Below are 13,112 nucleotides of genomic sequence, written 5' to 3'. Positions count from 1 at the left end.
CTAAAAACCAAAACCAAACCAAACCCACTGTCATTGAGTCGATTTCGATTCATACTGACCCTATATGACACAGCTAACTGCCCCATAGGGTTTCCAAGAGGCGGCTGGTAGATTCAAACTGCTGATCTTTTGGTCAGCAGCCAAGCAGCAGAGATTATCAGACTGCATTAAAAAACCAAGATCCAACTATATGCTATCAACAAGAAACCCACATTACCTACAAAGAAGATACATGAAAAGTAAATGGATGGGATATATACATTTTTTACAATTTTTTAAAATAGAACAAATTAATGAAATATGAAAAATGGTTCTTCAGAGAAAAAAAAAGTTACCCAGGCTTTACAGCTCAGATCAACTCGCTTGCCAGTTTACCCAGCTGAAAGAGATTTTTCCTTCTTTTTCCAAATTCCCGTATAATTTCCTATCTATGATGCATACTGAGAACATAATTTTTTCTTTAGTTATATTTACTTGTTTGTCATGATTTACTGGTGACTTCCAGGAGGTAAAAAACAAACAAATCCTGTAAAACCTAGCAAAATTTCCATGAATAGTAAACATTTAAAAATAGTCTGTGAATAAATTTAAATGAGGATGGAGGCTATTAAACAAAAGGTTTACAAAAAATAAAAAGAGGTTGTAAAATGTGAAAAGAAAAAATGTAAAGAAATGGGGAGAAAAGACACACCATGTGAACGCTAAATCGAAAAAGAGCTGCACGTTAATATCAGACAAAGTAGACACTGGAGAAGAATCTCCGGGTGCTACAAACGGTTAAAGCACTAGGTTGTTAACCCAAAGGCTGGAGATTCAAGTCCACCCACAGGCACCTTAGGAGAAAGGCCTGGCCATCTACTTCCGAAAAATTAAGAACAGAAAATCCTATGGAGGACAGCTCTACTCTGGCACACATGGGGTCACTATGAGAATCAACTCAATAGCAACTGGTAGCTTCAATTTCAGAAAAAGATAAATTACTGGGGATGAACAGGGACATTATCCCATAAAGAGAGATAAAAGGGTTAATTAGGTTGCTATGCACCACAGACCTTCAAAATATATGAATCAAAAACTGATAGAACTTTAAAGACACAAATCCACAAAACTGCTGATTTCAACACTTCTCGCTCGTAACTGATAGAAAAAGTACACAGAAAATCACTGAGGATTTAAAAAAAGACTTGAACAACTACTGTTTTAGTTACCTAAACACTAAAACAGGGTGGCTTTAAAGAAGAGGGATTTATTTTCTCATGCTGTTGGGGCTGAAAGTCCAAATCAGAGTCTTCTATGGACCTCCCTCTGGTGACTTTCTTCAATCCTTGGCATCCTTGTGTCTGTTGTAACCCTGTGTGTGTGTCTGTGTCTAGTCTGACCTTTTTTTTAACTCAGAAATACACGCACTCGTCACTTATTGGCATGGTTAGGTTCCAAAAATCAGGTTGTTATGCAAAAATCGGCATTATGTGAAAACTGAGGGATTTTTTTTTTTTTTTTTAATTTTCGGAGCATCCGTTTTTCTGGTTTTTTCTTTTTTTTTTTTTAGAAAACATGATCACAGACTGTGACAAGTCCAGTTATGGATTCCTCAGCAGAGAAAGAGGCTTGGAGGGGACAAAGCTGGATAAAGCAAGACTGTGTGAATGGAGAGCCCAGGCTTAACCACTTCACTTTCTTTTTGTGCTGGGTCAGAGCTTCCTTCATGGAGCCTCCTCCAGAGCTCCACTCCCACCCTTAAAAACAATCCCAGAGTCTGCTCTGCCCTCCAAGCCAGGAAAGTCATTGAAGCTCGGGGCTTCCTGCGAGCCTGGTCTCCAACCCGGCCCCACAAGGCAGAGGCTTCACGCCCGATTCAGCTTACTTTCGGACGTCATTGAACTTGCACGCATTTCTTCCAAACACCTTCTTCTGCTGCCTCTTTCTTTCCTCCCTTCCCACTCCACAGCAATTTTGAGCTGCAGGGCCCAAGTCTGCACAGGAGCTGAAAACCCAGAGCAGGCACCTTCTGGCTTGCTGACAGAGGAAACCGGCCCAGCACAACAGCTGGACACAGTACTCCTGCTGGCAGAAGGGAGCAGAGAGTGTAGGGTAGTGCGGTCCAGCTTCCCAGAGGTCCTCCGGAGACACTCCTCGAGAGAAGGGACACTCCCCAGCCGTTACAGCCATGCCCACTGCTCTGTTAATGCACAAAATACTCAGGGAGTAGATTTTTTTTTACTATTTTCATAAATGCAAAATGTTGGATAATAAGACAGTCCATTAGTGAGGAGTATTTGTGATTAGGATCCACCCAACTCTGTATGACCACATTAACATAACACAAGAAAAGCCTTATTTCCAAACATGATCACATCTACAGGTACAGGGGCCAGTATGTCAATACATATTTTGAGGCAACACAATTCAATCTATAACAACTATCAACTAACTTGGCCTAATTGGCATTTCCAGAACACCCCTCGCAACAACAGCAGAATACATATTCATCAAGGTACATTATATTCTAAGATATAAAACATATCTTAATAAAATTAAAAGGGCTAAAATCATGCAAAGTATATTCATTGAGGACAATGAAGTGAAACTAGATACTAATAATATAACCCTATTGCAACCCTGGAAACCCTGGTGGCATAGTAGATAAGTACTACAGCTACTAATCAAAGTGTCGGCAGTTCAAATCCGCCAGGCGCTCCTCGGAAACTCTATGGGGCAGTTCTACTCTGTCCTATAGGGTCGCTACGAGTCGGAATTGACTCGACGGCACTGGGTTTGGTTTTCTGGTTTGGTTGCAATCCTATATGCCAGAGTAGAACTGCCGCATAGGGCTTCCAAGGAGCAGCTGTTGGATTCAAACTGCCAGTCTTTGGTTAGTAGCCTAGCTCTTAACCACTGCGCCACCAGGGCTTTGATAATATAAAGGTCACTATGAGTCGGAATCGACAGCAACAGGTTTTTTTTAATAAATATCTGGAAAGTAAATAGGGAAATCATAACTTAAAATACAGTTAAGAGACTTCCAGTTTCTGGTCTGACATGGAAACTGCCTTAAGACATCACAGCTGTCCTCATAACAAGAAAAGAGCTGGAGAGACTGAAAATCAACAACTCTTCCTAAATCAATCAAAGAACTGATGTCTTCTGAAAACTAGAGAAAGATGCATATAGTGAGAATCACACAGCTCACCAGGAGCAGAAGCCCAAGAGCAAAAGCCCAATACAGGAGCCAAAAATGATAAAAAATTGTAATTGACAAATTGCCTAAGGCTCCATAACGACTAGCTTGAGCGTTAAAAACCCTGGGGACCCATTTTTAGGACTATAAGAACAACTGGACATTCACATGTGAAAGAAAAAATGGATTTAGACACTGACCTTACATCTTTCATAAAAATTAATTCAAAATGGATCATAGACCTAAATGTAAATCGCAAAACTATAAAACTTCTAAAAGACAGCATAAAAGAAAATCAAGGTGATCTCGGGTTCAGCAATAAGTTTTCAGACACAACACCAAAAGCACAATCCATGAAAGAAAAATTTGTAAGTCAGACTTCATTAAAATTAAAAACTTCTTATCTGCCAAAGACACTGTTAAGACAATGAAAAGACGAGCCATAAACTGGGAGAAAATATTTCTAAAATATACGTCTGATAAAGGACTGGTATCCAAAACATACAAAGAACTCTTAAAATTTAACTACAGTATAAAAAAAAATTCAACTCTTAAAATGGGCAAGATACCTACACAAACATTTCACCAAAGATATACAAATGGCAAATAAACATATGAAAAGATGCTCAATACCATGGGAACTGCAAATTAACATAATAATTAGGTACCACTACACACCTTTTAGAATGGCTAAAATCCAAAACACTGACAACACCAAATGCTGACAAGGATGTAGAGTAACAAGAATTCTCATTCATTGCTGGTACAAGTGCAAAATGGCCCAGTCATGTTAGATGACAATGTGTAAGTTTTTTATAAAGCTGAACATATGATCCACCAATCACACTCCTGGGAATTTACATAAATGAGTTGAAAACATCTGTCCACATAGAAACTGCATGCAAATGTTTACAGCAGCTGTATTCATAACTGCCCAAAACTAGAAGCAATCATAATGTCATTCAGTAAGTGAATGGATAAACAAACCGTGGTATGTCCATACAATGAAATACTCTTCAGCGACAATATTAAATGAGCTATCAAGCCATGAAAAGACATGGAAGAACCTGAAATCTATATGGCTAAGTGAAAGAAGTCAATTTAACAAGGCTGCATACTGCCTGGTTCCACCTATATGACATTCTGAAAAATGAAAAATTATAGGGAAGTAAAAAGATCACTGATTGTCCAGGGGCTTGACAGGGGAGGGGGTGAACAGGGTGGGATGGATAAACAAGTGGAGCTCTTGGAATTTTAGGGCAATAAAACTATTCTGTATAATACTGTAACAGTGGATATATAATATTTGTCAAAATCCATAAAAATATATAACGCAATGAGTGAGCCCTAATGTAAGCTATAAACTTCAATAAATTATAATGTATTTATAAGTTAATTATTTATAACAAATGCATCATACCAATGCAAGATGTTAATAATAGAGGAAACTAGGGGCAAAGAGAGAAAAAGTATTTGGGAACTCTTCATACTTTCTATTTAATATTTCTACAAATCTAAATCTGCTCTAAAAAATAAAGCCTATTAACTTAAAAAAAAAAAAAGCAAAATCAAGACATCAGTGTATCCAACTGCCTGATTCCTCTGATTGTGGATTATCAATTACTTATCTCCTCTGTGAAACAAATTTCACTTAAAATCTCCCTAAAGAAGAAAAACATCAGCAAAAATCACAGTAAGGAACTCCACAAGTTCATTCCTCCATAAAATCAATGAAAAGGCTGGCAAAAACTATAAGCAATTAGCTTTTTCAGAACTCTGGAACCAAGCGAAAAGACTGTAACAACAGAGGAATGCTTAATCAAATAAAAACAAGAGCAGCTCAAACTTGGTAAGAATAACGAGCTTTGCAGCGTTTAAACTTCTCCCAATCCTAGTCCCCGCTCCCCCAGCTCAGTGGTGCCCTTAAGAAAATGGCCCATACTTGCAGTACAGCAACCAATACCAGAGGGAGGTGAACAGACCTTGTTCACCAACACGGTCATTGTACTTGTTTGTCTGACCTGTCTGGTGGCTCCACGGAGGACCAACTCAAAGGGCTTGCTTTATCTAACTCAAAGCTCAGCCAGTGCTGAGGCAGCTACCCAGAGACATTTGTTGAAAATATTTATAGGCAAAGGTATTAGTTCCTGCTGCTAGGGGCAATGGGAAAGAGCTGAGGCAAACAGTAGACTTAACCAAAAACTCTGAAAGCAAGCCTGGAAAATAAGATGTTCTGTGGAATAAGGACTTGAAAAGCTCCAAGATATTCATGAAAATCTAGAAGGACACATGCACAGGCAGGGCTGTATATATGCAGGACAAAGACCTGAGGAGGCCCTAGGCAGAAAGAGAAGAATAAGGAAGAATTGTAAACTGGTTGTAAAATGAAGACATTCCCAACACACACACAGGGCCCATCTGAAAAGAATGGGAGTTTTTTTTGTTTGTTTTTTCCGTTCCTGGCTTTTAAGGAAATCCCTGTTCAAACACTAGCTGACCACTAAGCTAGTGGAACAGAGACTTCAGTGACCACACACAACAAAGAACACAGACTTTACAAAATTCAGAAAAGTCACTAAACAAAAAAACAACAACTCCTACAACAAGCAGGAATAATAAATACTGGACTCGGGGGGAGAAGGTGATTTCCAGGGTTGCCACATTATAATATTCAAACTGGCTAGTTTTCAATAAAAACTTCTAAGCCATGAAAAGAAACAGAAGGTACGGCCCACACACATGAAAAAAAAAAAACAGAAACTGCCCTAGAAAAAAAAAAAAAAAAAAGGAAGCCCAAATATTGGACTTAATAAAGGCTTTAAATAAGCTATTCTAAATAAGTTCAAAGAGCTAAAGGAAACCCTACCCAAAGGAAACAAGGAGAATAATGTCTCACTAGTTTGGTGGTCCCTCAAAAAGTTGAACATGGTACTACCATACGACCCAGCCACCCCAATCCTAGGTATATACCCAAAAGAAGTGAAGGCAGGAATGCAAACCTAAACCTGTACACCAATGTTCACTGCAGCAATTTTGCACAACACCCAAAAAGTGGAAACAACCAAAACGTTCATCAACAGATGAATGGATAAATAAAATGTGGTAAAAATACAATGGAATATTACCCAGCCATAAAGAGAAAGGAAGTCCTAATGCATGCCACAACTTGGATGAACCTTGAAATCATTATGCTGAGCTAAATAAGTCAGTTGCAAAACAACAAATACCGTATGAACCCACTTACATGAAATAAGAAAATATATACCCAAAACCAAAAATTATCAGTAGTTACCAGTAGTGGGAAGGAGGGGAAAAGGGGCCATTTTTGCTTAGGGGGCAGTAACATAAGTTTATGCTAATAGCAGTAGAGTAACTTGGAAAAGAATAGCAAGAATGTTTACACAATTTGAAGAATGTAATCAATGTCACTAAATTATACATGTAGAAACTGTTGAGCTTGTTTATATTTTGTTGTGTATATTTTCACCATAATAAAAAAAAAAATTATATACCATGACCGAGATTTATCCCAGGTATACAGGGGTGGTTCAACATGAGAAAAGCAATCAACGTAATACACCACATTAACAGAACAGAAGAAACAAAAAAACCTCAAATGATCACCTTAATTGACACAGAAAAAGGACTTGATAAAACCCAACATCTTTTCATGATAGAAACACTCAGCAAACATGGAATAGAAGGGAACTTCCCTAACATAGATGAAATACTTAAGAAAAATCCACAGCTACCATCATTTTTAATAGTAAAAGACTGAAAATTTTCTCCCCAGGATGAAGAAAAGGATGTCCACTCTTGCCATTTCTATTCAACATTATAGTAGAGGGTCTAGCCAGGAAATTAAACAGGAAAAGTAAATAAAAGACACCCAGATCAGACCGGAAGAGGTAAAACTATTTCTATGTACAGATGACATGATCTTATATATAAAAAGCCCTAAGAATCCACACACACACACACAAAATGGAGTTAATAAACAAACAGAGCATAGTTGCAAGACACAAGATCAATATACAAAAATCAGTTTTATTTCTATGCACTTGCAATGAACACTCTGAAAATGAAATTAAGGAAACAATTCCACTCACAATATTAGAAAAAAATACTTAGCAATAAATTTATTACAAGAAGTATAAAATTTGTCCATGAAAAACTACAAAATGTTGTTCAAAGAAATTAAAGAAAACCTTAATAAATGGAAGACACCCTGTGTTCATAAACTGGAAGACAAATATTTTTAAGATGACAATACTACTCAAATTTATCTACAGACTCAATGCACTCTTATCAAAATTGCCTAAAATACTAGAAATGAACAAGCTAATTCTAAAATTCATATGGAATTTCAAGGGACTCAAAATAGCAAAAACAATCTTGAAAAAAAAGAACAAAGTTGGAGGACCTAAACTTTCCAAATTCAAAACTCACTACAAAGATAACAGTAATCAAAGCAAATCAAACCAAATCATATTGGTATAAGAACAGCCATACAGATCAATGGACTAAAACTGAGAGTCTGGAAATAAGCCCATACATCTATGATCAATTGATTTCTTTTTCATATGGTATTCTACCAGCTTAATGCAACTTTTTTTTTTAATATATGTGTACACACACATCCACATTTTTCTATATGCCTATCTCTGTATTCAATAAATAAACTAACCCATTGTCATCGAGTCGATTCTGACTCCTAGTGACCCTATAGAACAGAGTAGAACTGCCCCATATAGTTTCTCAGAAGTGCCTGGTGGATTTCAACTGCCAACCTTTTAGTAGCAGCCATACCTCTTAACCACTATGCCACCAACGTTTCCTATCCCTATATAAAGATCTTTATTTCATTTCCCCCCTCTGCTTTCGTTTATCTTTTTAAATTTATTATGGAGAAAATGGGTAATACTTTCACAGAGTCAATTAATTTTTGACAAGGTGATAAGACCATTCAATGGGGAATGACTAGCGTTTTTAACAAATGATGCTGGGATAAGTGGATATCTACATTAAAAGGAATGAATTTGCACCCCTACCACACAACATACAAAAATTAGCTCAAAATGAGTCAAAGAGGTAAAACTATAAAACTCATAGAAGGAAACACAGGTGTAAATCTTTATGATCTTAATTAGCAACAATTTCTTAAATATGGCACGAAAAGCACTAACAAAAAAAGAGAAGAAAAAATAAACTGAACCTCAACAAAATTAAAAGTTTTTGTGCATCAAAGAACATTACCAAATGTTATCAAAATTTCTGTTCAAATTCCTGACTCCTCCCCTCCCCCCAAAAAAATCATTTTATTAGTAGGATACTAAGTTAAGAAAACAGATACTTGGAATACCTCCTACCAGATAGTCTCTGTCATTTAAGTGGTCCTATGGAGTTGCTCCAGCCCTGGTGGTGCAGTGGTTAAGAGCTTGGCTCCTAACCAAAAGGTTGGCAGTTCAAATCCACCAGCTGCTCTTTGGAAACTCTATGGGGCAGTTCTACTCTGTCCTATAGGGTCGCTATGAGTCATTATTAACTCAACAGTAAGGAGTCTGGTTTTTTATGGAGTAGCTGGATGGCAAAAATGGTTAAGCACTCAACTGCTACGTAAAACGTTGGCAGTTTGAATCCACCCAGAGGCGCCTCAAAAGAAAGGCCTGAGTGGCATCTGGGGTCTTAAACGCTAGAAAGCGGCCATCTAAGATGCATCAATTGGTCAACCCAGCTGGATCAAAGGACAATGAAGAACACCAAGGACGCAAGGTAATTATGAGCCCAAGAGATAGAAAGGGCCACATAAACCAGAGACTACATCAGCCTGAGACCAGAAGAACTAGATGGTGCCCGGCTATAACCAATGACTACCCTGACAGGGAACACAACAGAGAAACCCTGAGGGGGCAGGAGAGCAGTGGGATGCAGATCCCAAATTCTCACAAAAAGACCAGACTTAATGGTCTGACTGACACTGGAAGGACCCCAGTGGTCTTGGCCGCCAGACCTTCTGTTGGCCCAGGACAGGAACCATTCCCAGAGCCAACTCTTCAGACATGGATTGGACTGGACAATGGGTTGGAGAGGGATGCTGGTGAAGAGTAAGCTTCTTGGATCAGGTGGACACTTGAGGCAAGATGAGAGGGTAGAGGGAGTTAGAAGCCGGCCAAATGGACATGAAAAGAGAGAGTGGCGGAAGGGAGCAGGCTGTCTCATTAGGGGGAGAACAATTTGGAGTATGTAGCAAGGTGTACATAAGTTTTTGTGTGAGAGACTGACTTGCTTTGTACACTTTCACTTAAAGCACAATAAAAATTTTTAAGAAAAAGAAAGGCCTGGAGATCTGCTTCCGAAAGGTCACGGCTTTGAAAATTCTATGGAGCACAGTTCTCCTCTGCAACACATGGGAATCCACTCGACAGCAACTGGTTTCGTTTTTGTTGTCTGTATCTTTATAGAGTAGCAAGAGACATGTTTTTATAACAAAAATTATTTATACGACAAAATGCTAGAAAAGATTCCTTTTACAAGTGAGTCCTTACTATTTCATAAAGAATTTAGCTACCATAACTTTCAAGCCATCATACCTCACACAAAATAGTTCCCAAATAAATAACGAAGACCAATAAAAATTTAAAGATGCAAATGGAAAAATGATTAATTAATTTATTCTACATTTCAATAATGCCTAAGGGTAGGGAGCAAATTTCTCTCACAGATTTATTTTAATTTAAAAATCAAAGGAAATAAGATAAAACACAATAATAAACAAGTTAATTGTATCATACATGTAGAACATGTTTTTGTGAAACTTTTTTTTTCAACTGTAGCCAACCACAAATGAAAGTACATTCTATTTTACTTCTGCTAATTACTTTGGTAGCTTTGGGACCAAAATAAATCATTTAAAAATGATTAATAGATGGTAGCTTTTTTTTTTTTTAGCTTACACAATGTACCTGTTAATGTAACAATATCCTTGAAGAGGTTTATTTATTTATTTATTTATTTTCCTCTTTTGCTTATGTTAAGTCTGAAATATTTCTGACAGGTTAACAAGTATTACAAAAATAACAAATACCTAAGTAACTATTACCCAATTCATGAAACCATAACATTGTACCGTAATTGTCTCAGAAATTTTTAAACAGATCAATACCTTTTACAACTTCATTTAAACTATTTCAGGGAGGCTCATTAAAATGTCAATGAAAATGCACAGTAAAAGTATAATTTTCCTTGTGATTCATACCATTAAATACTTATGAAACTTTGTTTAGAATAAAAAAGCTCAATTCATATTAACAATGTCTAACAACTTCTTGACTTATCTAATTTTTTTCAAATATCACTAAACCTACATTTTAACACTTTAGATTGGTGAATATAATTTAACAAATACCTAATTTCTCATAGCAAGAAGTCCTTATCCGAACATATGTTCATTTTACAGAATAGGCTTAAAAACTATCAAATCAAACATTATTCTCTAGGGAAAAATAAATCCTAATGTAACTAGAGGGATAAACAACTCATTAAAACTCAACTTGGACAAACTCCAGGATAAATTTAAAGCCACAGAAACAAGTAGGTCTTGAATCTGTAGAAGCAAAGACTGAAAATAAATATGCCCTAATTAACAAATACTTTAAAAGACTCTGCTTATACCACTTGCTGACAAATTATAAGACAGAGCTGATGAAATTTCTGGACCAACCTGGCATTTTTATAAAGAAAATTCTTTCTTTGAATTTTTAAATAAATAACATGGATGCAGCTCTTACTACTTGATGCCGACAAATTAACGCAAACAATTCATTCAAGTTCATAGGTATACCATAAAAATTTTGCCATACGTACACTTGAGGAACAGCCATCCATTCTTTTCAAATCAACACACGTCACAGCAATTGAAAGGATATCCTCATCAACAGCTGGTTCTAAAGATTTGTACAGAGTCACCAAATGCAAAGCTTAAACATACAAATTGGTTCCAAAAAATGTATTTTTGTAATTACTCATATCCTGTACAGTGAAATAAGATTAGTTCACTGTTTCCAAAATGAAATGACTATAAAAACTCACTAAGAAGTGAATGCAGTTTAAAAAGCTAAGAAACTGGTATTTAATTCTGTATACAATGACTATTTAAGTTACACAATACAACAATACTCCATGTAAAGCGAAGTTTTTTATTAATGGAAGGTAAAATGAAAGTAAAAGTTCCTCCAATCTCACTCTACTCCTCCTAAATAGCCAATATTTTTTAGTTTAGCATACACACCTACAGATCTGTCTATTCATTTCACACATTCATATATATTTATAAACTTAGTGGGAATAGGGTCACTATGAGTCAGAATTAACTCAAAGGCAGTGGGTTTGTTTTTTTTTATTTTTATTATTTTTTTGTGTTACCATATTCGTGTATCTACAACCTTCTTTTGTAACTAAACAGCGTATCTTAGAGATCAAGATCTTTCAAAATCTGTACATATGCCTCATTGGTCTTTTTAATGCATGAATGATATTATACCATCTAAATGCATAGTGTATTTCTTAAACATTCCTATACTGATGGGTATTTGGTTTGTTTGAAGTTTTTCACTGTCAAACAACCCACAATGAACATCCTTATATACGTATCTTGGAGAACATAGGTAAATATTCTTGTAGTATCCACTCTTAGATGTGGAATTATCAGGTCTGAATACGTACATTAAGATTTTTTATAAATACTGCCAAAAGCTTTGCATAAAAGTTGAATTAATTTTCACATTTATCAGCAATGTATCCTCACCAGCACTAGATATTATCATACATTTTTAAATTACAATAATTTTAACATTTTCAAATGGCAATAAAATACAAATTATATCCTGTTATGTTATGAGAGATGTAAAAATATTTTACCATTCTTCAGTTTTGTGACAAAACCACTATCATTATTTCATGAATTTAAATGTAATGTAATAATATGGAGAAAGAGAAAATGAAAAGTAAAAGTTTTCTATCATTAAAATAAAAATCTAACTAATGTCTTGATTTTTATAATAAAGTCCAAAATCTTAACAATGAACTGTGCATACAAAATGAATATAAAACCACAATGTGGCATTCACGTTCACTGGAATGGATATAATCAAACAATAAACAGAAACAAAGGTTGGGAAGGATGTGAAAAAACAGGGACCCTCATGCACTGATGAAACGAATGTAAAATGGTACAGCCGATTTAAAAAACAGACTGGCAGTTTCCTAAAAATTTCAACAAAACTCTAAACCACATGACCCAACAATTCCAGTCCACATATCTACCCAAAAGAAATGAAAACATAAGTCCACTCAAAGACTACCACATGCATGTTCATAGCAACATTAATTTTAACTGCCACAAAAGTTGAAACAACCCAAATCTCCACCAACTGGGTGAGTGGATAAACAAAATGTGCGCTATCCATGCAACAGGATACTATTTAGCGATAAAAAGCAATGAAATACTGAAAAATGTACAACATGGATGAACATTAATAACATGCTAGTTAAAGAATGCGGACACAGAAAATCATATATTATAGATTTCGTTTATAAAAAAATATCTAGAAAAGGTCTATGTAGAAGAAACAGAAAGTAAATTAGTGGCTACCCGACGCTGGGGGAGGGAATGAGGATTAACTGTAAATGGCCCAAGGGATTTTACTGGGGTGATGGGATTATGGTGATGGATATACAACTTGGAAAATTCACTAAAAATCATTGAGTTGTACACTTAAAACAGGTATATTTTATGGGACACAGATTATAAAAAAATACGTGAGTAAAATTCCTTTTCTAATAAAAGGAATACTTAAAAATATGTGAGGATTATACTAGTTGCTAACATTTTTAACAGTCTAAAAACTACTACCCAAAAGGAAGACTACACTATTTA

General features: G+C 36.0%; 1 protein-coding gene across 29 annotated transcripts in view; it reads right to left on the bottom strand.

The window, feature by feature from the left end:
• The window catches only part of VPS13B (vacuolar protein sorting 13 homolog B), a 916,907-nt gene that overhangs the window by 728,442 nt on the left and 175,353 nt on the right, over positions 1-13,112 (bottom strand). Inside the window, exon 2 of one of the 29 annotated variants that reach the window (XM_064267943.1) lies at positions 11,042-11,121. The exons of 27 other annotated variants lie outside the window; for them this stretch is intronic. In XM_064267943.1, the coding sequence (XP_064124013.1) occupies positions 11,042-11,058 (17 nt within the window). In that variant the 5' untranslated portion in view covers positions 11,059-11,121. Of the gene's footprint in view, positions 1-11,041; positions 11,122-13,112 lie in introns of those variants that run through there. One more of the 29 variants, XM_064267959.1, reaches the window with a different exon arrangement.

This window comes from Loxodonta africana, chromosome 14 (genome assembly GCF_030014295.1).
Source record: "Loxodonta africana isolate mLoxAfr1 chromosome 14, mLoxAfr1.hap2, whole genome shotgun sequence".
NCBI classification, from domain to species: Eukaryota; Metazoa; Chordata; class Mammalia; order Proboscidea; family Elephantidae; genus Loxodonta; species Loxodonta africana.
This window is presented reverse-complemented; position numbering and strand designations above follow the sequence as displayed.